The sequence below is a fragment of the Molossus molossus genome, unplaced genomic scaffold (assembly GCF_014108415.1).
Source record: "Molossus molossus isolate mMolMol1 unplaced genomic scaffold, mMolMol1.p scaffold_m16_p_1, whole genome shotgun sequence".
NCBI classification, from domain to species: Eukaryota; Metazoa; Chordata; class Mammalia; order Chiroptera; family Molossidae; genus Molossus; species Molossus molossus.
The window spans coordinates 181,294,964-181,313,235 of NW_023425344.1; the positions used below are offsets into that span (position 1 = coordinate 181,294,964).

Here is an 18,272-nt window from a genome sequence, read left to right on the forward strand (position 1 = left end):
AAAAACAGGCATATCGATCAATGGAACAGAACAGAGAACCCAGAAATTGACACAAGACATATGCTCAATTAATATTTTTTATTTGTTTTTTTTTTTTATCCTCATCAGAAAACATTTTTGCATTTATCTTCAGACAGAGCAGGAGGGAGAGAGGGAGGAAGAGAGAGAGAGAAACATCAACATGAGAAAGACACAGCGAGTGGTTGCCACTCACACGACCCCAACTGGGGCTGGGGACAAACCGCAACCGAGGTATGTGCCCTTAGCGGGAACTGAACCCGGGTCTCTCTGGACTGTGGGCCAACGCTTTAACTACTGAGCCAAATCAGCCAGGCCTCAATTAATATTTGATAAAGGTGGCAAGAGCATACAATGGAGTAAAGACAGCCTCTTTAATAAATGGTGTTGAGAAAATTGGACAGCTATATGCAAAAAAAGTGAAATTAGACCACCATACACAAGAATAAACAAACTCAAAAGACTTAAATGTGACTCATGAATCCATAAAAATCCTAGAAGAAAATGTAGGCAACAAAATTTCAAACATCACACGCAGCAGAATTTTCACTGCTACAACGCCTAAAGCAAGAGAAACAAAGGAAAAAATTACTACATGGACTACATCAATTTGTACTTCTTAAACCCTTTACCCAACTCCCCAAACCCCTTCCCATCTGGCAAACATCAGCATGTTGGTTGTACCTGTGAGTGTTTCTATTCTGCCTTGATTGCTGTTGGTACATCAACAGGAAGGAACCCTCCCCACTCACCCCCGGACTAGCTGCAACAATTGTGGAGGATGAGCTGTGCAGGGGCCCACCCCACAGAGAATTCCTTCTTCAGCAGGGCTCTGGTGACCACTGAGACTGTCCCTTGAGGGTGTCACTTGTGGAAGTGGTTGGGGGTGCTTCAACATGGTTTGAAGTTGCCCATCTGGTGCACTGGTCCTAGGAGGTACAGGCCAAGGTTGGCCACTGTCTGTGTCTGCCTGGGGCCACCTGGCATGAGCTACAAAGCAATCTGCAGATGGCTGCTACTTGTGCTGGTTTGGCCAGGAGAGGCCAAGCTGCAAACCAAGGCTGGCTGCGGCTAGTGCTGGGCCTGGGGCCACTTAGCAAGAGGTATGGGGCTTGCCAAGGCCAGATGCTGGTTGTTTGAGAAATTTTAGGAAAACCTGAAGCATGAGCCAAGACAGACCCTTTATGTGGAAAAGCCACTGGAAACAGCTTGAATGGGCCTATAAGCTGGTGGGGCGGGGCTTCAGGGAATCACCAGGGCAGAGCAGTGATAACTAGATTTATGGAGACTCAGATATGGCCCCCACCTGCCAGCTCTCTGGGGGAAGAGCTCAGAAGAGGAACAGTAACCTCTGCCAGCACTTTAGCACTTTCTGTCTGGGAGAAAGTTGCCCCTCCAGCTCTCGCCCTGATGCCAGACACTTTAGTTCCTCCCTGTATGACCCTGGTGCCTTTTGAGCTGCAGCCCTAGTGCTGGAAGTCAGAGGGAGTGATTCTGAGTTAATATGTGCTCTGCCCCTTTAAGGGAAACTGCCTGGGACTCTAAGAAGCGCTCTCTCTCACAATCCTCATTGGTTTTTACAGTTAGAAGTTATAGGGACTTCTCTTTCCAGCACTGGAACTCTGGGCTGGGGGCCTAGTGTGAGGCCGGGACCCCTCTCTTCTCAGGGGAGACCTCCCAGCTTAGATATCTCTCGCAATTTTTATCTACCACATATGGGTATGGAACCAGCACATTCCATGTCTCAGCCACTCCTACCAGTCTCAGTGTGGCTTAATCTTTATATCCTTAGTTGTAGGACTTCCCTTCAGCTAGATTTCAGGCAGTTCTTAATGTGGTTGTTCTGTAGTTTTGTTGTATTTTTTATGTGGTTGTGGGAAGATGCAAGTACCATGGTTACCTACGCCGCCAACTTAACCAGATCTATTACTCTCGCTTTCATTATTTCCTCTTTACAGATGAGGAAACTGAGAAGTAGAAAGATTAACTTGTCCAGAGTTGTGCACCTAGTTCATGGTGGAACTATGTTCAATCCAGGCTTTCTGACACCAAAGCCCATGCTCTCAGTATAACTCTCCATTGCCTTAGCTATGCTATGTCACATGCATATTGATTACTGATTAATGAATTTGAGTTGAGAATTACATTGAGCCATGTAAACCTATAGCAATTTGTTTTTGTCTTCCTGCTTTGTTTTCTAGGCTGATTTCATGCTCAGGGGATACAGGAAGTCTGATATTGGCAAATGGAAAAGGAGATTTGAGGTGTCATATCACAGCAAACCCATTCAAGGTAGACTTGATGTGTAAAGAAGAGGTTGTGATGAGCATAAACTCCCTGGGCCAACTGTACTTTGAGCATCTGCAGACTCCTCTTAAGCAAAGGTATTTTTGCATATTGCTTGACACATAAAGAATTTAAGAAAACTTGCCCTGGCCAGTTTGGCTCAGCGGTTAAAGCGTCGGCCTGTGGTCCTGAGAGACCCGGGTTTGGTTCCCGCTAAGGGCGCGTACCTCGGTTGCAGTTTGTCCCCAGCTCTGGTCAGTCGTGCGGGTGGCAGCCACTCGATGTGTCCCTTTCACATCGATGTTTCTCTCTCTCTCTCTGTTCCTCTCTCTCCCTCCCACTGTACCTGAACAAAAAATGGAAAAATGTCCTCGGGTGAGGATAAAAAAAAAAGAATTTAAGAAAACCTGATAGTGAATACTAGTTGCCTAAATCTATATCAACACAGAAAATTAGTTTGCCTTATTTTCTGGAATACTCTTCTGAGAAATTTCATCTTTCACCTGTGCAGGTGAGTACAGGTTTGATGACAAAAGTGATTCCCAGACTTTTGCAAACATGACACTCTTAACACATCCTCTGTGTTTGACTTATGGCATTCTCAACCCTTTTCACCCTTCTAATAAAGCACTCTGTTGACATGATACATGTTAATATGAACTAACATGTCTTCAGAATTTCACTTTACCCCCTTACAATAACATAAGTTACCCTAGGCTTGTCTACGAGAAATATTAATTTTAAAGACACACGATTAAAAGTAAAGATATGGAGAAAGATATACCATGCTACCACTAATCAAAATAAAGAAGAAGTAGTTATATTAATTTCAGAAAGATCAGACTTTAGAACAAGGAAAGTTATCAGGGATAAAGAAGAGCATTACATAATAATAAAGGGGTCAGTTCTTTGAGAAGACATAACAGTCCTTAATGTGTATGTGCCTAACAACGGAGCATCCAAATACATGAGGTAAAACTGATAGAACTGCAAAAGAAATAGAGGAATCCACTGTTATAATTAGACACTTTAACACCCTTCTTTCAGAAATGGACAGATCCAGCAGAGAAAAAACAGTATGAACATAGCTAAATTCAACAGCAAAATCAATCAACTGGATATAATTGACATCTATAGATTTCTTTATTCAACAACAGTAGAATATACATTCTTCTCAAGCTCACATGGAACATTCACCAAGATAGACTATATTCTTGGTCATGAAACACACCTTAATAAATTTTTTAAAAATATGTTTTTATTGATTTTTTTGGTGAGAGAAGAAGGGAGAGAGAGATAGAAACATCAATGTGAGATAGAAACATCAATCAGCTGCCTCCTGCACGCTCCCTACTGGGGATTGAGCCCACAACCCCGGCATTTGTCCTGACCAGGAATCGAATCAGGACCTCTCAGTCTATGGGACAATGTTCAATCTACTGAGCCACACCGGCCAGGCAACAAATTCAAAAGAATAGAAACCATACAAGCTGACTCGCAGACAACAATGGAATTAAACTAAAAATAAATAACAGAAAGCTGGAAAATTCCAAAATACTTGGAGATTAAACAACACGCTTTTAAATAACACATAAGTCAAAGAAGAAATCTCTTTTAAAAAATTGAAAATATTTTGAACTAAATGAAAATACAAAATTTGTGGGATGTAGCAAAAGCACTGCTTAGAGGGAATTTTTAGCATTGAATGAATATATTAGAAGAGATACATCTGATAAGGGGTTAATAACCAAAATTTATAAAGAACTTATACAACTAAACACCGAAAACACACACACACACACACACAAAACACACCAATTTTTAAAATAGGCAAAGGACCTGAATAGACACTTCTCTAAAGAAGACATACAGATGGCCAATAGACATATGAAAAGATGCTCAATGTCACTAATCATCAGAGAAATGCAAATTAAAATCACAATGAGATATCACTGCACACCTGTCAGAATGGCTGTCATCCATAAATGGACAAATAACAAGCACTGGCGAGGATGCAGAGAAAAGGGAACCCTCGTGCACTGTTGGTGAGAATGTAGATCGCCACAGCAAAGCAGTATGGAGTTACTTCACAAAATTAAAAATGCAACTGCCTTATTACCCAGCAATTCCACTTCTGGGAATATATCCTAAAAAGTCCAAAACACTAATTTGAAAGAATATATGCACCCCTGTGTTCACCGCAGCATTATTTACAATAGCTACAATTTGGAAGCAGCCCGAGTGCCCATCAAAAGATAAGTAGATACAAAAAAGCTGTGGTACATTTCCACAATGGACTACAACTCAGCCATTAAGAAAAGAAGGAAATTATTACCTTTTTTTTTTTTTTTTTATCCTCACCCGAGGACATTTTTCGATATTTTGTTCAGATAGAGTGGGAGGGAGAGAGAGAGAAACATTGACGTGAAAGGGACACATCGAGTGATTGCCACCCACACGACCCAACCAAGGCCGGGGACAAACTGCAACCGAGGTATGTGCCCTTAGTGGGAACCGAACCTGGGTCTCTCCGGACCGCAGGCCGACGCTCTAACCGCTGAGCCAAACCGGCCAGGGCATCCTTTTTTTTTTAAGGGATTTTTTTTTCTTTTTGTTAATCGTCACCCAAGAATATTTTGTCCATTAATTTTTAGAGAGTGGAAGGGAGAGAGGGAAAAGGGGGGAGAGAGAGAGAGAGAGAGATGTGAGAGGGACACATTGATTGGTTGCCTTTCGACCAGGGCCAGGGATTGAACCTTCAACCCAGGTGTGTGCCCTTGACTGGGAATTGAACCCATGACCCTTTGGTGCATAGGCTGACACTCTAACCATTGAGCCACACCAGCCAGGGCAGGAAATCTTACCTTTTGCAATAGCATGAATGGACCTGGAGAGTATTATGATAAGTGAAATAAGCCAGTCAGAGAATGACAAATACTGTATGATTTCATTTATATGCGGAATCTAATGAACAAAGTAAACAAACAAAATAGAAACAGACTCATAGATACAGAAAACAGACTTACAGCTATCAGAGGGGAAGGGGTGCCGAGAGGGCTGGGTAAAAAATGTGAAGGGATTAAGAAAAAAATCTCATAGACAACAATATGGTGATTACCAGAGGGAGGGGGGTAGGTAGGAGAAGGTAGAGGGGGGATAAATGGTGATGGAAGGAGACTTGACTTGGGGTCGTGAACACACAATACAATATACAGATGATGTATTATAGAATTGTACACCTGAAACTTATATAATTTTATTAACCAATGTCACCCCAATAAATTCAATGAAAATAAATAAGAGAAGAAAAGACTAAAATCAATAATCTGAGCTTCCACCTTAGAAAATTAGAAAAAGAGCATATTAAATACACATAACTAAAAGAAGAAAATAATATTAAAAATTAGAGCAGAAATTAATGAAATTGAAAACAGGAACCCAAAGGGAACATCAGCCCTGGCTGGTGTGGCTCCGTGGTCAGAGTGTTGTCTCACACACCAAAGGGTTGCAGGTTCCATTCATAGTCAAGGAAGGGCGTGTGCCTGGGTTGTAGGTTTGATCCCCAGCCCTGGGCTCAATCGACTTTTCTCTCTCTCTCCCCCCGCCCATTCCTCCTTCCCTTCCACTCTCTCTAAAACAAATCCCCAGGTGAGAATTAATAAAACAAAAAATAATGAATTATAGACCTAAATATAAAATCTGAAACTATTAAGCTCCCCAAAGATAACAGAGAAGAAAACCTAGATGAGCTTGAGTATGGCGATTACTTTTTAGATATAACAGCAAAGGCATGATCCATGAAAGAAATAAGGGATAAGTTGGATTTCATCAAAATTAAACTATAGCTCAGTGTAAAACAGTGTCAAGAAAATGAGAGGACAAGCCACAGACTGTGAGGAAATATTTGTAAAAGACACATCTGAGAAAGTACTGCTACCCAAAATATACAAAGAACTTTTAAAAGTCGATGATAAGCCCTGGTCAGTTTGGCTCAGCGGTTAGAGCATCGGCCTGCGGTCCGGAGAGACCCGGGTTCAGTTCCCGCTAAGGGCACGTACCTCGGTTGCAGTTTGTCCCCGGCCCTGGTTGGTTGTGCTGGTGGCAACCACTTGATGTGTCCCTTTCACATCGATGTTTCTCTCCCTCTCTGTTCCTCTCTCTCCCTCCCACTCTACCTGAACAAAAAATGGAAAAATGTCCTCGGGTGAGGATGATAAAAAAAAAAAAAAAAAAGGCAGTGATAAGAGCTCTGGCTGGCTCAGTGGTGAGAGCGTCACCACAGACCAAAGAGTCCCGGGTTCAATTCTGGCGAAGGGCACATACCTCAGTTGCAGTTCATCCCTGGCCCCGTGCAGGTGGCAACCAATCGATGCGTCTCTCTTGCGTCAATGTTTCTCTCCCTCTCTTCCTCCCTCCTCCCTCCAACTCTATCTGAAGATTAATGTAAAAATATCCTTGGATGAGGATTTAAAAAAGAAAAAAAAAGTCAATGATAATAAACTGGACACCCAATTTAAAAATGAGTAAAAGACCTGAACAGACCAAAGAAGATATACAGATGGCAAGTAAGCATATGAAAAGATGTTCAACAGCCCTGGCCGGTTTGGCTCAGCGGTTAAAGCATCAGCCTGCGGTCCGGAGAGACCCGGGTTCGGTTCCCGCTAAGGGCGCATACCTCGGTTGCAGTTTGTCCCCGGCCCTGGTCGGTTGTGCAGGTGGCAGCCACTCGATGTGTCCCTTTCACATCAATGTTTCTCTCTCTCTCTCTGTTCCTCTCTCTCCCTCCCACTCTACCTGAACAAAAAATGGAAAAATGTCCTCGGGTGAGGATAAAAAAAAAAAAAAGAAAAGATGTTCAACATCATGTCATTAGGGAATTGCAAATTAAAACAAGATACCAGTACACATCTAGAATGGACAAAATTCAAAACACTGACAACAGAATGCTAGTGAGGATGTGAAACAATAGGAACTCATATTCATTGCTGGTAGGAATGCAAAATGCTAGTCACTTTGGAAGACCATTTGACAGCTTCTTACAAAACTAAACATACTCTTACCATACAATCCAGCAATGCACTCCTTGGTATTTACCCAAAGGAGTTGAAAATTTATGTCCACACAGAAACCTGCACATGGATGTTTGTGGCAGCTTTATTCCTACCTGCCAAAACTTGGAAGCAACCAAGATGTTCTTCAGTAGGTCAGTAGATAAATAAACTGTGTTATATCCACACAATGGGAATATTACTCAGCTTTTAGAAGAAATAAAGTATCAAGCCATGAAAGGACATGAAAGAAACTTAAGCACATATTACTAAGTAAAAGAAGCCAATCATATTTCAACTATATGAAATTCTGAAAAAGGCAAAACTGTGGAGATAGTAAAAAGATTAGTGGTTTCTAGGGGTTAAGAAGGAGGGAGGGAGGACTGGAACACAGAAGATTTTTAGGACAGTGAAACTACTCTGTATGATACTACAATAATGAATACATGTTATTATACATTTCTCAAAACCCACAGAATGTACACCACCAAGCGTGAACCCTAATTAAACTATGGAATTTGGGTAATGGTGTGTCAATGTAGGTTCATCATATGTAACAAATGGATCACTCAGGTGCAAGATGTTGATAGTGCAGAGACTGTGGATGTGTAGGGACAGTAGGTATATGGAAACTCTCTGCACTTTCTACACAATTTTACTGTGAAACTAAAAGTGTTCTAAAAAATAAAGTTTACTGCCCAGCCAGTTTGGGTCAGTGGATTGAGCGTTGTCCCATGGACTGAGTTCCCAGTTTGATTCCCAGTCTATATTTGTATAAGAAATCAAACTGTGGGGTTACTGTTTATTATAAATGTTCAATTTCATAAACTTATTTTTATAGTGATGTCATTTTTAAGAAGTTAAAGGATATAATATATAGGGTCTCAAAAGTTGGAAATGAAAATCTTTATCACTGAATAAAATTCTGTCAGTCTTGCCTTGTATAAAACAATTTTATTTATATTAAAACAGAACTACCAGAGAAAAGGAGGAGAATGCATCAATTGACACCTCTCAGGTAATCTAGATTGAGCAATTTGTCTTTTTTTATCATTTTAATCTTCATCGTGGTGTGGCATATAATGTGTCCTGTTCTTTCCTTCTTCTACAGGTGGATATTTGATAAATTCTTTATAAATGGAACCACCTATCTCTTTTGCTTATCTAATCTTATTGATTCTTTCATTCATTTGTTTATTCATGTATTTATTCATTTATAAAACAGGTAATTTCTGAATGCCTGCTTTGTGCCAGACACACATACACACACACAAATGGTAGGCAAGGGGAGTCAGCCATGAATAAGACAAATTTTGTGTCTTCATGAAACTTAGAATCTGTTGGGAAAGACAGACACTAAATAGTTACAAGCATGAAGAATGATACAAAAGGGTGTTATAAGAGACTATGACAAGAAACTTGAACAAGATGATGGTCAGGAAAGACCTCCTGAAGGAAATATCGTTAACCCTATAATTGATGTATGAGGATACAGTTGGGAATGACACATTCCAGATAGAAGGATTTGCATATTAGAAGATCTGTAGGTACTCAGGAGCACATTAAATACACACAACTTTTAGCAGGAGAAAGGACAGCAAAGGAAATGTTGATTTGTGACAAGGCTAGAGAGAGAGGCAGGGGCACTTCTGTGGAGAGTCTTGTAATAATTCTTTTATTCAACAAACATTTGTTGAGAACCTCCTCTATGCCAGGTACTGTTCAAAAAAATCAGTGATATATCATCGAGTAAATCAAATTCCCCTATTACAATGGAAGCGACTTACATTCTTTTTTCTTTTCTTTTCTTTTCAATCATATTAACCTTTTTGGACTTTAACCTAAGAACAAAGGAAAACTATGGAAAAGTTTTAAAGAGCAGAGATATATTTTCTGATTTCTATTTTTAAAATATTATTTCAGCCAAATTATGGAGAATGGGCATTTTAGAAATCTTCTCTTCATCCAAAGCCACATGCATCTTCAAAGGAACCCTGATAGTAGCTATGGCCACCAGGAATGGTGAAAAAATTTTCCAGTGCAATAAGGACAAATGCTTCTTTTTTTTGAGAACTGACCCACACTGTATGAGAGAGAACACTTTTTCATTTCAAACACAAAAGATAAGGACAAATAAGATATAGCCTTATACAGTTTTGTGACAGTATGTCAAATCAGCTTTTGGAAACCTCTAACTAGGTAGTTTAGATAGTGGTTTTGAGTCACAGACCTCTTGGAGGAATCTGATGAAAGCTGTAAATCATCTCTAGAGAAAAATTTTTTGTCATACTGTTTGAGGGAATTCACAACTCTAAAGCTCATCCATAGACCCCAAAATAATAATCCCTACATTAAGAATTCAGGTGTGGCCAAATTCATTGCTAGACTGACAAACCTCAAAGGGAAAGGGGTTGGGGGGGTGGGAAGAGATAAACCAAAGAACTTATATGCATAACCAATGGACACGGACAATAGTTTGGGAAAAGGTGGGAGGAGGGCGGGAGGGAGGAGGAGGGGGTCAATGGGGGAAAAATGTGGAACATCTGTAATACATTTTACATCCAACAATAAAGATGTGGAAAAAAAAAAAAAGAATTCAGGTGTGGCAAAATAACATGTTACTAAACAATGAATGGATCAACAATGATATCAAGGAAGAAATCAAAAGGTACCTTGAGACAATTGAAAATGAACACACAACAACCAAAATCTTATGGGACACAGAGAAAGTAGTCCTAAGAGGAAAAGTCATAGCAATACAGGCGTACTTCAAAAAACAAGAAGAGATGATAGAGACTAAAAAAAAACAATACAAAAGGTCAATGAAACCTAAAGCTGGTTTTTTGAAAAGATAAACAAGATTGACAAACCTTTAACCAGACTCGTAAAGAAAAGAGAAGAGATGCCCTGGCTGGTTTGGTTCAGCAGTTAGAGCATCAGCCCATGGACCAGAGAGGCCCAGGTTCGGTTCCCGCTAAGGGCACATACCTCAGTTGCAGTTTGTCCTCAGCCCCGGTTGGGGTCGTGTGGGTGACAACCAGTTGATGTGTCTCTCTCACATCAATGTTTATCTCTCTCTCTCTCTTCCTCCCCTCTTCTTCCTGCTCTATCTGAAGATAAATGCAAAAATTTATCAGTTGAGGATAAAAAAATCAGTTGAGGATGAAAAAGAAAGAAAGAAAAGAGGAGAGAGGACCCAAGTAAATTAAATCAGAAATGAAAGAGGAATAGTAACAACTGACACCACAGAAATACAAAGGATTGTAAGAAATATGACAAACAAATATATACCTACAAATTGGACAACCTAGTCAAAATGGATAAATTCCTAGAAATGTACACTCTTCCAAAACTAAATCAGAAAATCTGAACAGACTAATTACAACTAATGGAATAGAAGCAGTAATTAAAAAATTTTTTTAAAACTTCCAGCAAACAAAAGTCCTGGAGCAGCCCTGACCGGTTTGGCTCAGCGGTTAGAGCGTCCGCCTGGGGTCCGGAGAGACCCGGGTTCGGTTCCCGCTAAGGGCATGTACCTCAGTTGCAGTTTGTCCCCGGCCCTGGTCGGTCGTGCGGGTGGCAGCCACTCGATGTGTCCCTTTCACATCGATGTTTCCCTCTCTCTCTCTTCCTCTCTCTCCCTCCCACTCTCTCTGTGCAAAAACTGGAAAAATGTCCTCGGATGAGGATTAAAAAAAAAAAAAAAAAAAGTCCTGGAGCAGATGGCTTTACAAGTGAATTTTACCAAACATTCAAAATAACTAACACCTATTCTTTTCAAACTATTTCCAATAATTCAAGAGGAAGGAAGACTCCCAAGCTCATTTTATGAAGCTGGTATTATCCTAATTCCAAAACCAGATAAAGATACTACAAAGAAAGAAAATTATAGGCCAATATCCCTGATGAATATAGAGGCAAAAATTCTCAACAAAATATTAGCAAACTGGATCCAGCAGTACATTAAAAAGATCATACACCATGTCAAGTAGGATTTATGTCTGGATACAAGGTTGGTACAGTATCTGCAAATCAGTTATCATGATACACAACATAAAGAAAAGAAGGATAAAAGTCACACATCAATACACACATAAAAAGCATTTGATAAAATCCAGCACCCATTTATGATAAAAACTCTCAGCAGAGTGGGACTAGAGGAAACATACCTTAATATAATAAAGGCAGTATATGACAAAACCACAGCTAACATTATACTCAATGGAGAAAAACTAAGTGTTTCCCTTAAGATCAGGAACAAGAAATGGATGTCCACTATCACCACTCTTATTCAACACGGTACTGCAAGTCCTAGCCACAGCAGTCAGACAAGAGGAAGAAATAAAAGGCATCCAAATTGGAAAGGAAGAAATAAAACTGTCATTATTTGCAAATTACATGATAGAGAATCCTAAAGACGCCACCAAAAAAACCACTAGAACTGATAGACGAATTCAGTAAAGTAGCAGGATACAAATTTAATATTCAGGGTGGGGAAAAAGTAGGTTTACAGTTGTTTGTTATGGAAAATAATACAATAGCCCTGGTCGGTTTGGCCCAGCAGTTAGAGCATCAGCCTATGGACTAAAGGGTCATGGGTTTGATTCCAGGTCAAGGGCACATACCTGAGTTGCAGAGACAGATGGTGATGATGGGTGCACAACACTTTGAATGTAATTTAATACCACTGAACTATATACTTAAAATGGTTAACATGATAAATTTTATGCTATGTGTATTTTTAAAATATGTTTTTATTGATTTTTAGAGAGAGAGAAAGGGAAAAGGGGAGAGAGAGAGAAACATCGATCAGCTGCCTCTGGCAACCTGGGCATGTGCCCAGACCTTGAATCGAACCAGCGACCTCTTGGTACATGGGACAGTTCTCAACCAACTGAGCCACACTGGCAAGGGGTGTTATGTGTATTTTTTGTTGTTGTTGTTAATCCTCACCTGAGGGTATTTTTCCATGGACTTTTAGATAGAGTGGAAGGGAGGGAGGGAGAGAGAGAAACAGATGTAAGAGAGACACATTGATTGATTACCTCCCGTACAACCCTGACCAGGGCCAGGGATGGAACCTGAAACTCAGATACATGTCTTTGACAGGGAATCAAACATGCGACCCTTCGGTCTACAGGCTGACACTCCAACAACTAAGTCAAACCGGCCAGGGCTATTATGTGTATTTCACCACAATATAAAAAATAGATTCATGTCAGCTATAGTTCATAAGGATGATTGACATTTATATAGAACACGGATCTAATATGTTAAATATATTGACATCACAAACTGGTCTTAAAAGATGAACTCATTTTTTTTTTTTTTTGGTCTAATTTTTTAGTAATCCAAATAAAATGTGCTTGCAATGAATAAACTTAATTTGCTCTCCTTTTTTGTGCCAACAGGAAAATCAAGAGGATCTGGGCCTATGGGAGGAAAAATTCGCAGAATTTGTGGATGTCAAAGTTAATGGTAAAATTGAAACTAGTGTAGTGCTAAAACAGATCTTTCCAAAATGGCTAAATATCTCTATCCAAAGGTCCCTGGAGTGACTCAAACAAGTGACTTTTGTAAGATGAACAGAAATCTCAGATTTGGGAAAAGAAAAGAAAGAAATCTCAGATTTGAGTCCCCTATTCTTCAATAATGCATTGCAACAAAGAAATAATGATTTATATACCTTTTGTGAGGAGTGTAAAAGAACTAGAGGCTTCATGGAGTTTATGGTCTGATGGAGGGGCCTAGATCAGCACACTGTTCGCACTATCCAGTATATCAAATAGCTGCAAATCCCACATTCTATTTTTATGAGAGTCAAGTGATGGGAAAACAAGTTCTAGAGCTCATCGGCTCCAACATTCCAAGCCAGTGGTTCTCAACCTTTGCCAGCCTCCCCATCATTCACATGAGCATCACATGCCCATCTGTGACATTTCTCCCTAGGCTCAGTGATGGGTGTGTGTGAATGTAGTTTCTCTCTTTAAGAGATAACTTTCAGATACTTGGGGCTTATGTAGTTGGAAAAAATACTCACTTTCTTCCTTCTTCCTCCCGACCATGTAGAATGACAGACCCTCCCTAATTCCTTGAGAATCCCTGTTCTAGCATCTATATCTATAGCCTCGTATATGATCAGGACTGACAACTTGCCCAAAATTTATAAGCAAGGGGGCCCTCAGACTTCTTTCTGTAACATCATAATCTTTTTTACCATTTCAGTAGCACCCTTGTTTCATAAACTCCTCCAAATAGAGATCATTTGAGGTCAAATACTTTAACCTAAGAACGAATTTAAGGTGATGTTATCTCTTCCAATTATTTACATTTTTCTCTAATTGTTGAATAAAGGACTTTGTCTTTGGCTAAAGGAAATTTATGTGTTTACAATCACAGGATATTCTGAGGAGCCAGGAAAATCCTCCTGGTGCCCTTGATGCTATAATCCCTGGGCACAGTGAGAATAAACAGTCAGGCAGAAGACACCCACTCTTTCATCTAGTGAAGACTAAAATTACTCAGTATCTTTTACTTCCTAAATCAAAGAAGTATGCAATATATTTTAGAAAAGTTTAGATTAGGAAAAAATCTAAAACTTTATAGCCATATTTTACCAATAGAAAAGAGATTTACTAGAAATGAGGACACAGAGAACTTCAACACACAGCTAAGCAAACATTAATAAGTGACCAGAACTTGGCCTTTTGCATTTTTAATCCCCACAACACCTGAACATAGCAGCTTACATAGAGTCAGCACATGTGATTTACTGATGGATAAGGGAAAGCTCAGATCTCTAGATCACTAGTCATCTAGTTAACTGAATTTCTTTAATTGACTGCCCCATTAAGAAGCAAAACTCAGCCCTGGCCAGTTTGGCTCAGCGGTTAGAACATTGGCCCGCAGACCAGAGAGTCCCGAGTTCAGTTCCGGCTAGGGGCACACACTTAGGTTGTGGTTTGTCCTCAGCCCCAGTTGAGGTTATGCGGGTGGCAACCAGTCGATGTGTCTCTCTCACATCGATGTTTCTCTTCCTCCATCTCCCTCTCGCTCTATCTGAAAATAAATATGGATAAAAAAAAAAAAAAAAAGAAGCAAAACAGTCAATATCCTAGTCTCTACAGGTCCTGCCTCTATTGGTTTGGATTTTTCCTTGCATGGATTTGAGCATCTCTATGGGATCCCGCAACATGCAGAATCACACCGACTTAAAAATACAAGGTAAGTGAAAACAAGAGTTCTTATGGGAAAGGCAAATATGTGAGATGCCTGAACCAAAGGTAATATGTGCCTGGCCTTTTCCTCCTTGATATTGCTTATGGATCTTCACGAAACTTCCTGGAATGATCACTCAGAGCAGTGGTTCTCAATTTTTTTTTTTTGGCAAAATTTAGACAATTATAAAAACTGTGATGCTGAACCTAAAAATATAAAGGAAGTAAAAATATGGAGCTACTGTGGCTGAAATGGGGAGATTTTCATCACACCACCTCCTGGGATTTGTTTTTACTTCTCAAGGCCTTTCTGTGGAACCCTGGGAGAATACCCTGTGAAAAACACCTAGAAAAAGGCTTTCACTAAAAAAGGAGCCAGAGAATGGGAAAGTGTGGCATTTCATATCACCTTTGATTCCCTCAGGGAGATGATCTCAAATTAACACTACTAGTGAATAAATGCCAGAGGCATAGGGCTCATTGGAAGCAAAACCAAAGAGAAGCAGAGTCTGACCAAGTTCGACAGGTTCAGATGCTGTTTACCTGACAGGGAGGCATAGTGACAAGTGCATCAGGAACTGTGCTGCTTTCACACCAACCCCAATTCAGGTCCTGATTTTTCCCTCTACTCAGCACGGTATCAGCATGTTAAGACACTGTCATTTAGTTTTAGCGGCAGAGAAATACTCACAAAATTTGTCAAAGATACTTTGTGTGCTTGCTATTGTAGAGAATCCACGGAAACAGTCCTAACCTCACACGAGATACTCAGAAAAGATATCTAAAGAGATGAGATTATGCATGCTAATTTGTCAGTTGAAGGGATGCCAAAGGAATCAGAGGAGGATCATATTCACCCAGGTTGAATCAGAAACCTTTAGGGAAGTTGCCCTGGCCGGTTTGGCTCAGCAGTTAGAGCGTTGGCCTGTGGTCCAGAGAGACCGGGGTTCAGTTCCCACTAAGGGCACATACCTGGGTTGCAGTTTGTCCCCGGCCCCGGTTGGGGTCATGCGGGTGGCAGCCACTCCATGTGTCCCTTTCACTTCAATGTTTCTGTCTCTCTCTTCCTCTTTCTCCCTCCCACTCTACCTGAACAAAAAATGGAAAAATGTCCTTGGATGAAGATAAAAAAAAAAAGAAACCTTTAGGGAAGTAGTCAAGTTGAGCCTTGGAAGTTGCATAGGATCCAAGTGCAGGGGAGAATGAAGCTATACTATTCATTACTGATATTTGTGATAGTAATTGATAATCCTTCTTGTGTGTTTCAGTGATGAGGATGTTTACCGTCTTTATAACCTGGATGTCTATGGATATAAAATACATGAAAAAATGGGCATTTATGGTTCAGTACCTTATCTTTTGGCCCACAAATTGGGCAGGACTGTAGGCATTTTTTGGCTCAATTCCTCAGAAACACTGGTGGAGATCAATACAGAGCCTGCAGTAAAGGTAAGCTGTGGACCATGACTGCATGGCATACTCACAGAAGAAACAAAACTAGTAAAGTGTAGTCATAGCTCTGGGCTTTGTAGTTGCAGTTCTCTGCCACCAGTCATTGCAGTATAATATGTGAAAGTTAATAGTATGTACTAAAGGAACCAACTGTTGCTCCCATATGGTTGGACATTGTAGGTTAGAGGGAAATTTTTCAAACTTTCATTCCATTTCTTTTCCAGTACACATTGACCCAGATGGACCCAGAGGCTGCTAAACAAAAGGGCAGCTCTCGAACTGATGTGCACTGGATGTCAGAGAGTGGAATCATTGATGTTTTTCTGCTGACAGGGCCTACACCTTCTGACGTCTTCAAGCAGTACTCATCCCTTACAGGTACTTGCATGTGGAAGTGCCCGATTCTTGTCCCATTGTATTTCCTCTGTTGCATGTATCATTACTGTAAGTTAATATTTATTGCACACCACACAGAATTCATAAACAATTTGCCCAAGCTTTTTAAGAAACAAGCATCCTCCTCCCACCCTCATTCCATTCAGCTTGCACTGGGGCTGGAACTCTCCATTCTCTCATCCTTTATACTTGCCATCTGCCTTCCTTTGAGCCCTTTACCCCTGGGCTTTCTCTAACTTTGTCTCAGATTAACCTTTTTTGTGTGCTCTTCTCCATTAAAATATACCACTGGCTTTAGCTCTAAAGCATTTTATCTTTAAAAGATATACCGCCCTGGCCGGTTTGGCTCAGCGGTTGGAGCGTCGGCCTGCGGTCCGGAGAGACCCGGGTTCGGTTCCCGCTAAGGGCATGTACCTCGGTTGTAGTTTGTCCCCGGCCCTGGTTGGTCGTGCGGGTGGCAGCCACTCGATGTGTCCCTTTCACGTCGATGTTTCTCTCTCTCTCTCTTCCTCTCCCTCCCACTCTATCTGTACAGAAAATGGAAAAGTGTCCTCGGGTGAGGATAAAAAAAAAAAAAAGATATACCAATTTCTGCACCTTGGTGCAGAAAAAAGCATTTGACAAAATTCAACACTATTTAATGATTTAAAAAACACTCAGAAGACATTGAATAGAAGGAAACTTTATCAACATGATAAAAATCATTTATGAAAAATCCACAGTTAACATACTCATTGGTAAAAAGCTGCAAGCTTGCCCCTAAGATCAGAAACAAAACAAGGCTGCCCATTTTCACCACTGCTCTTTAACACTGTACTAGAAATTCCAACCAGAGCAATTGTGCTAGAAGAAATAAAAGGGATCCCAACTGGAAAGGAAAAGGTAAAATTATCTCTATTTTTAGATAATGTGATCCTGTATGTTAGAAAATCCCAGATTCCACACAAAAACTACTAGAGCTAATAAACAAATTTACCAAAGTTGCAAGGTACATGGTCAACACACAAAATATGTTGTGTTTTTAAACACCAGAGATGAACAACCAAAAAAAGAAATTGAGAAAATAATTTCATGTGTGATAACATCGAAAATAATAAAATATTTAGGAATAAATTTAACCAAGGAGGTAAAAGACTTGTACACTGAAATATATAAAAAAGTCCTGAAAGAAATTAAAGAAAGCCTAAATAAATGGAAATACATCTCATGTTCATGGATTGGAAGACTGAATATTGTTGAGACGGCAATACTACCAAAAGCAGTCTACACAGATTCACTGCAGTCCCTACCAAAATTCCAACAGCCATTTTTGAAGAAATAGAAAAGATGATCTTCAAAGTCATATGAAATGGCAAAGGGCCCTGAATAGCCAAACAATACTGAAAGAAAAAAAGTTGGAGGACTCATACTTCCCAATTTCAAAAATTACTACAAGGTTAAAATAATCCAAATAGCATGGTATTGGCATACAAATATACATATAGGTCAGTGGAATAGAATTAAAGATTAAAGGCTCAAAATAAACCCATACATCTTTGGCCAATTGATTTTCAGCAAAAGTTCAAGACCATTCAATAGGGAAAGAATAGTCTCCTAAACACATGGTACTGGGACAACCAGATAGCCACATGCAAAAGAATGAAATTGGAACCCTACCTCACACCATACTCAAAAAAGTAATTTAAAATGGATCGAAAAATATAAGAGCTAATGCCACAAAACTCTTTAAAAAAAATGGGTAAATCTTTATAATCTTGGATTGGGCAACAGAATCCTTAGATATCACAACAAAATCATGAACAAAAAGAAAAAATAGGTAAGTTGGACTTTATTAAAATTTACAATTTTTTTTTTT

General features: G+C 39.9%; 1 protein-coding gene across 2 annotated transcripts in view; it reads left to right on the top strand.

Moving 5' to 3' along the window:
• The window catches only part of GANC (glucosidase alpha, neutral C), a 92,258-nt gene that overhangs the window by 23,398 nt on the left and 50,588 nt on the right, over positions 1-18,272 (top strand). The window contains exons 5-10 of one of the 2 annotated variants that reach the window (XM_036264499.1): positions 2,220-2,402; positions 8,325-8,370; positions 12,764-12,830; positions 14,471-14,576; positions 15,838-16,018; positions 16,246-16,399. In XM_036264499.1, coding sequence (XP_036120392.1) covers positions 2,220-2,402; positions 8,325-8,370; positions 12,764-12,830; positions 14,471-14,576; positions 15,838-16,018; positions 16,246-16,399 — 737 coding nt within the window. The remainder of the gene's footprint in view (positions 1-2,219; positions 2,403-8,324; positions 8,371-12,763; positions 12,831-14,470; positions 14,577-15,837; positions 16,019-16,245; positions 16,400-18,272) is intronic. The other variant, XM_036264500.1, reaches the window with a different exon arrangement.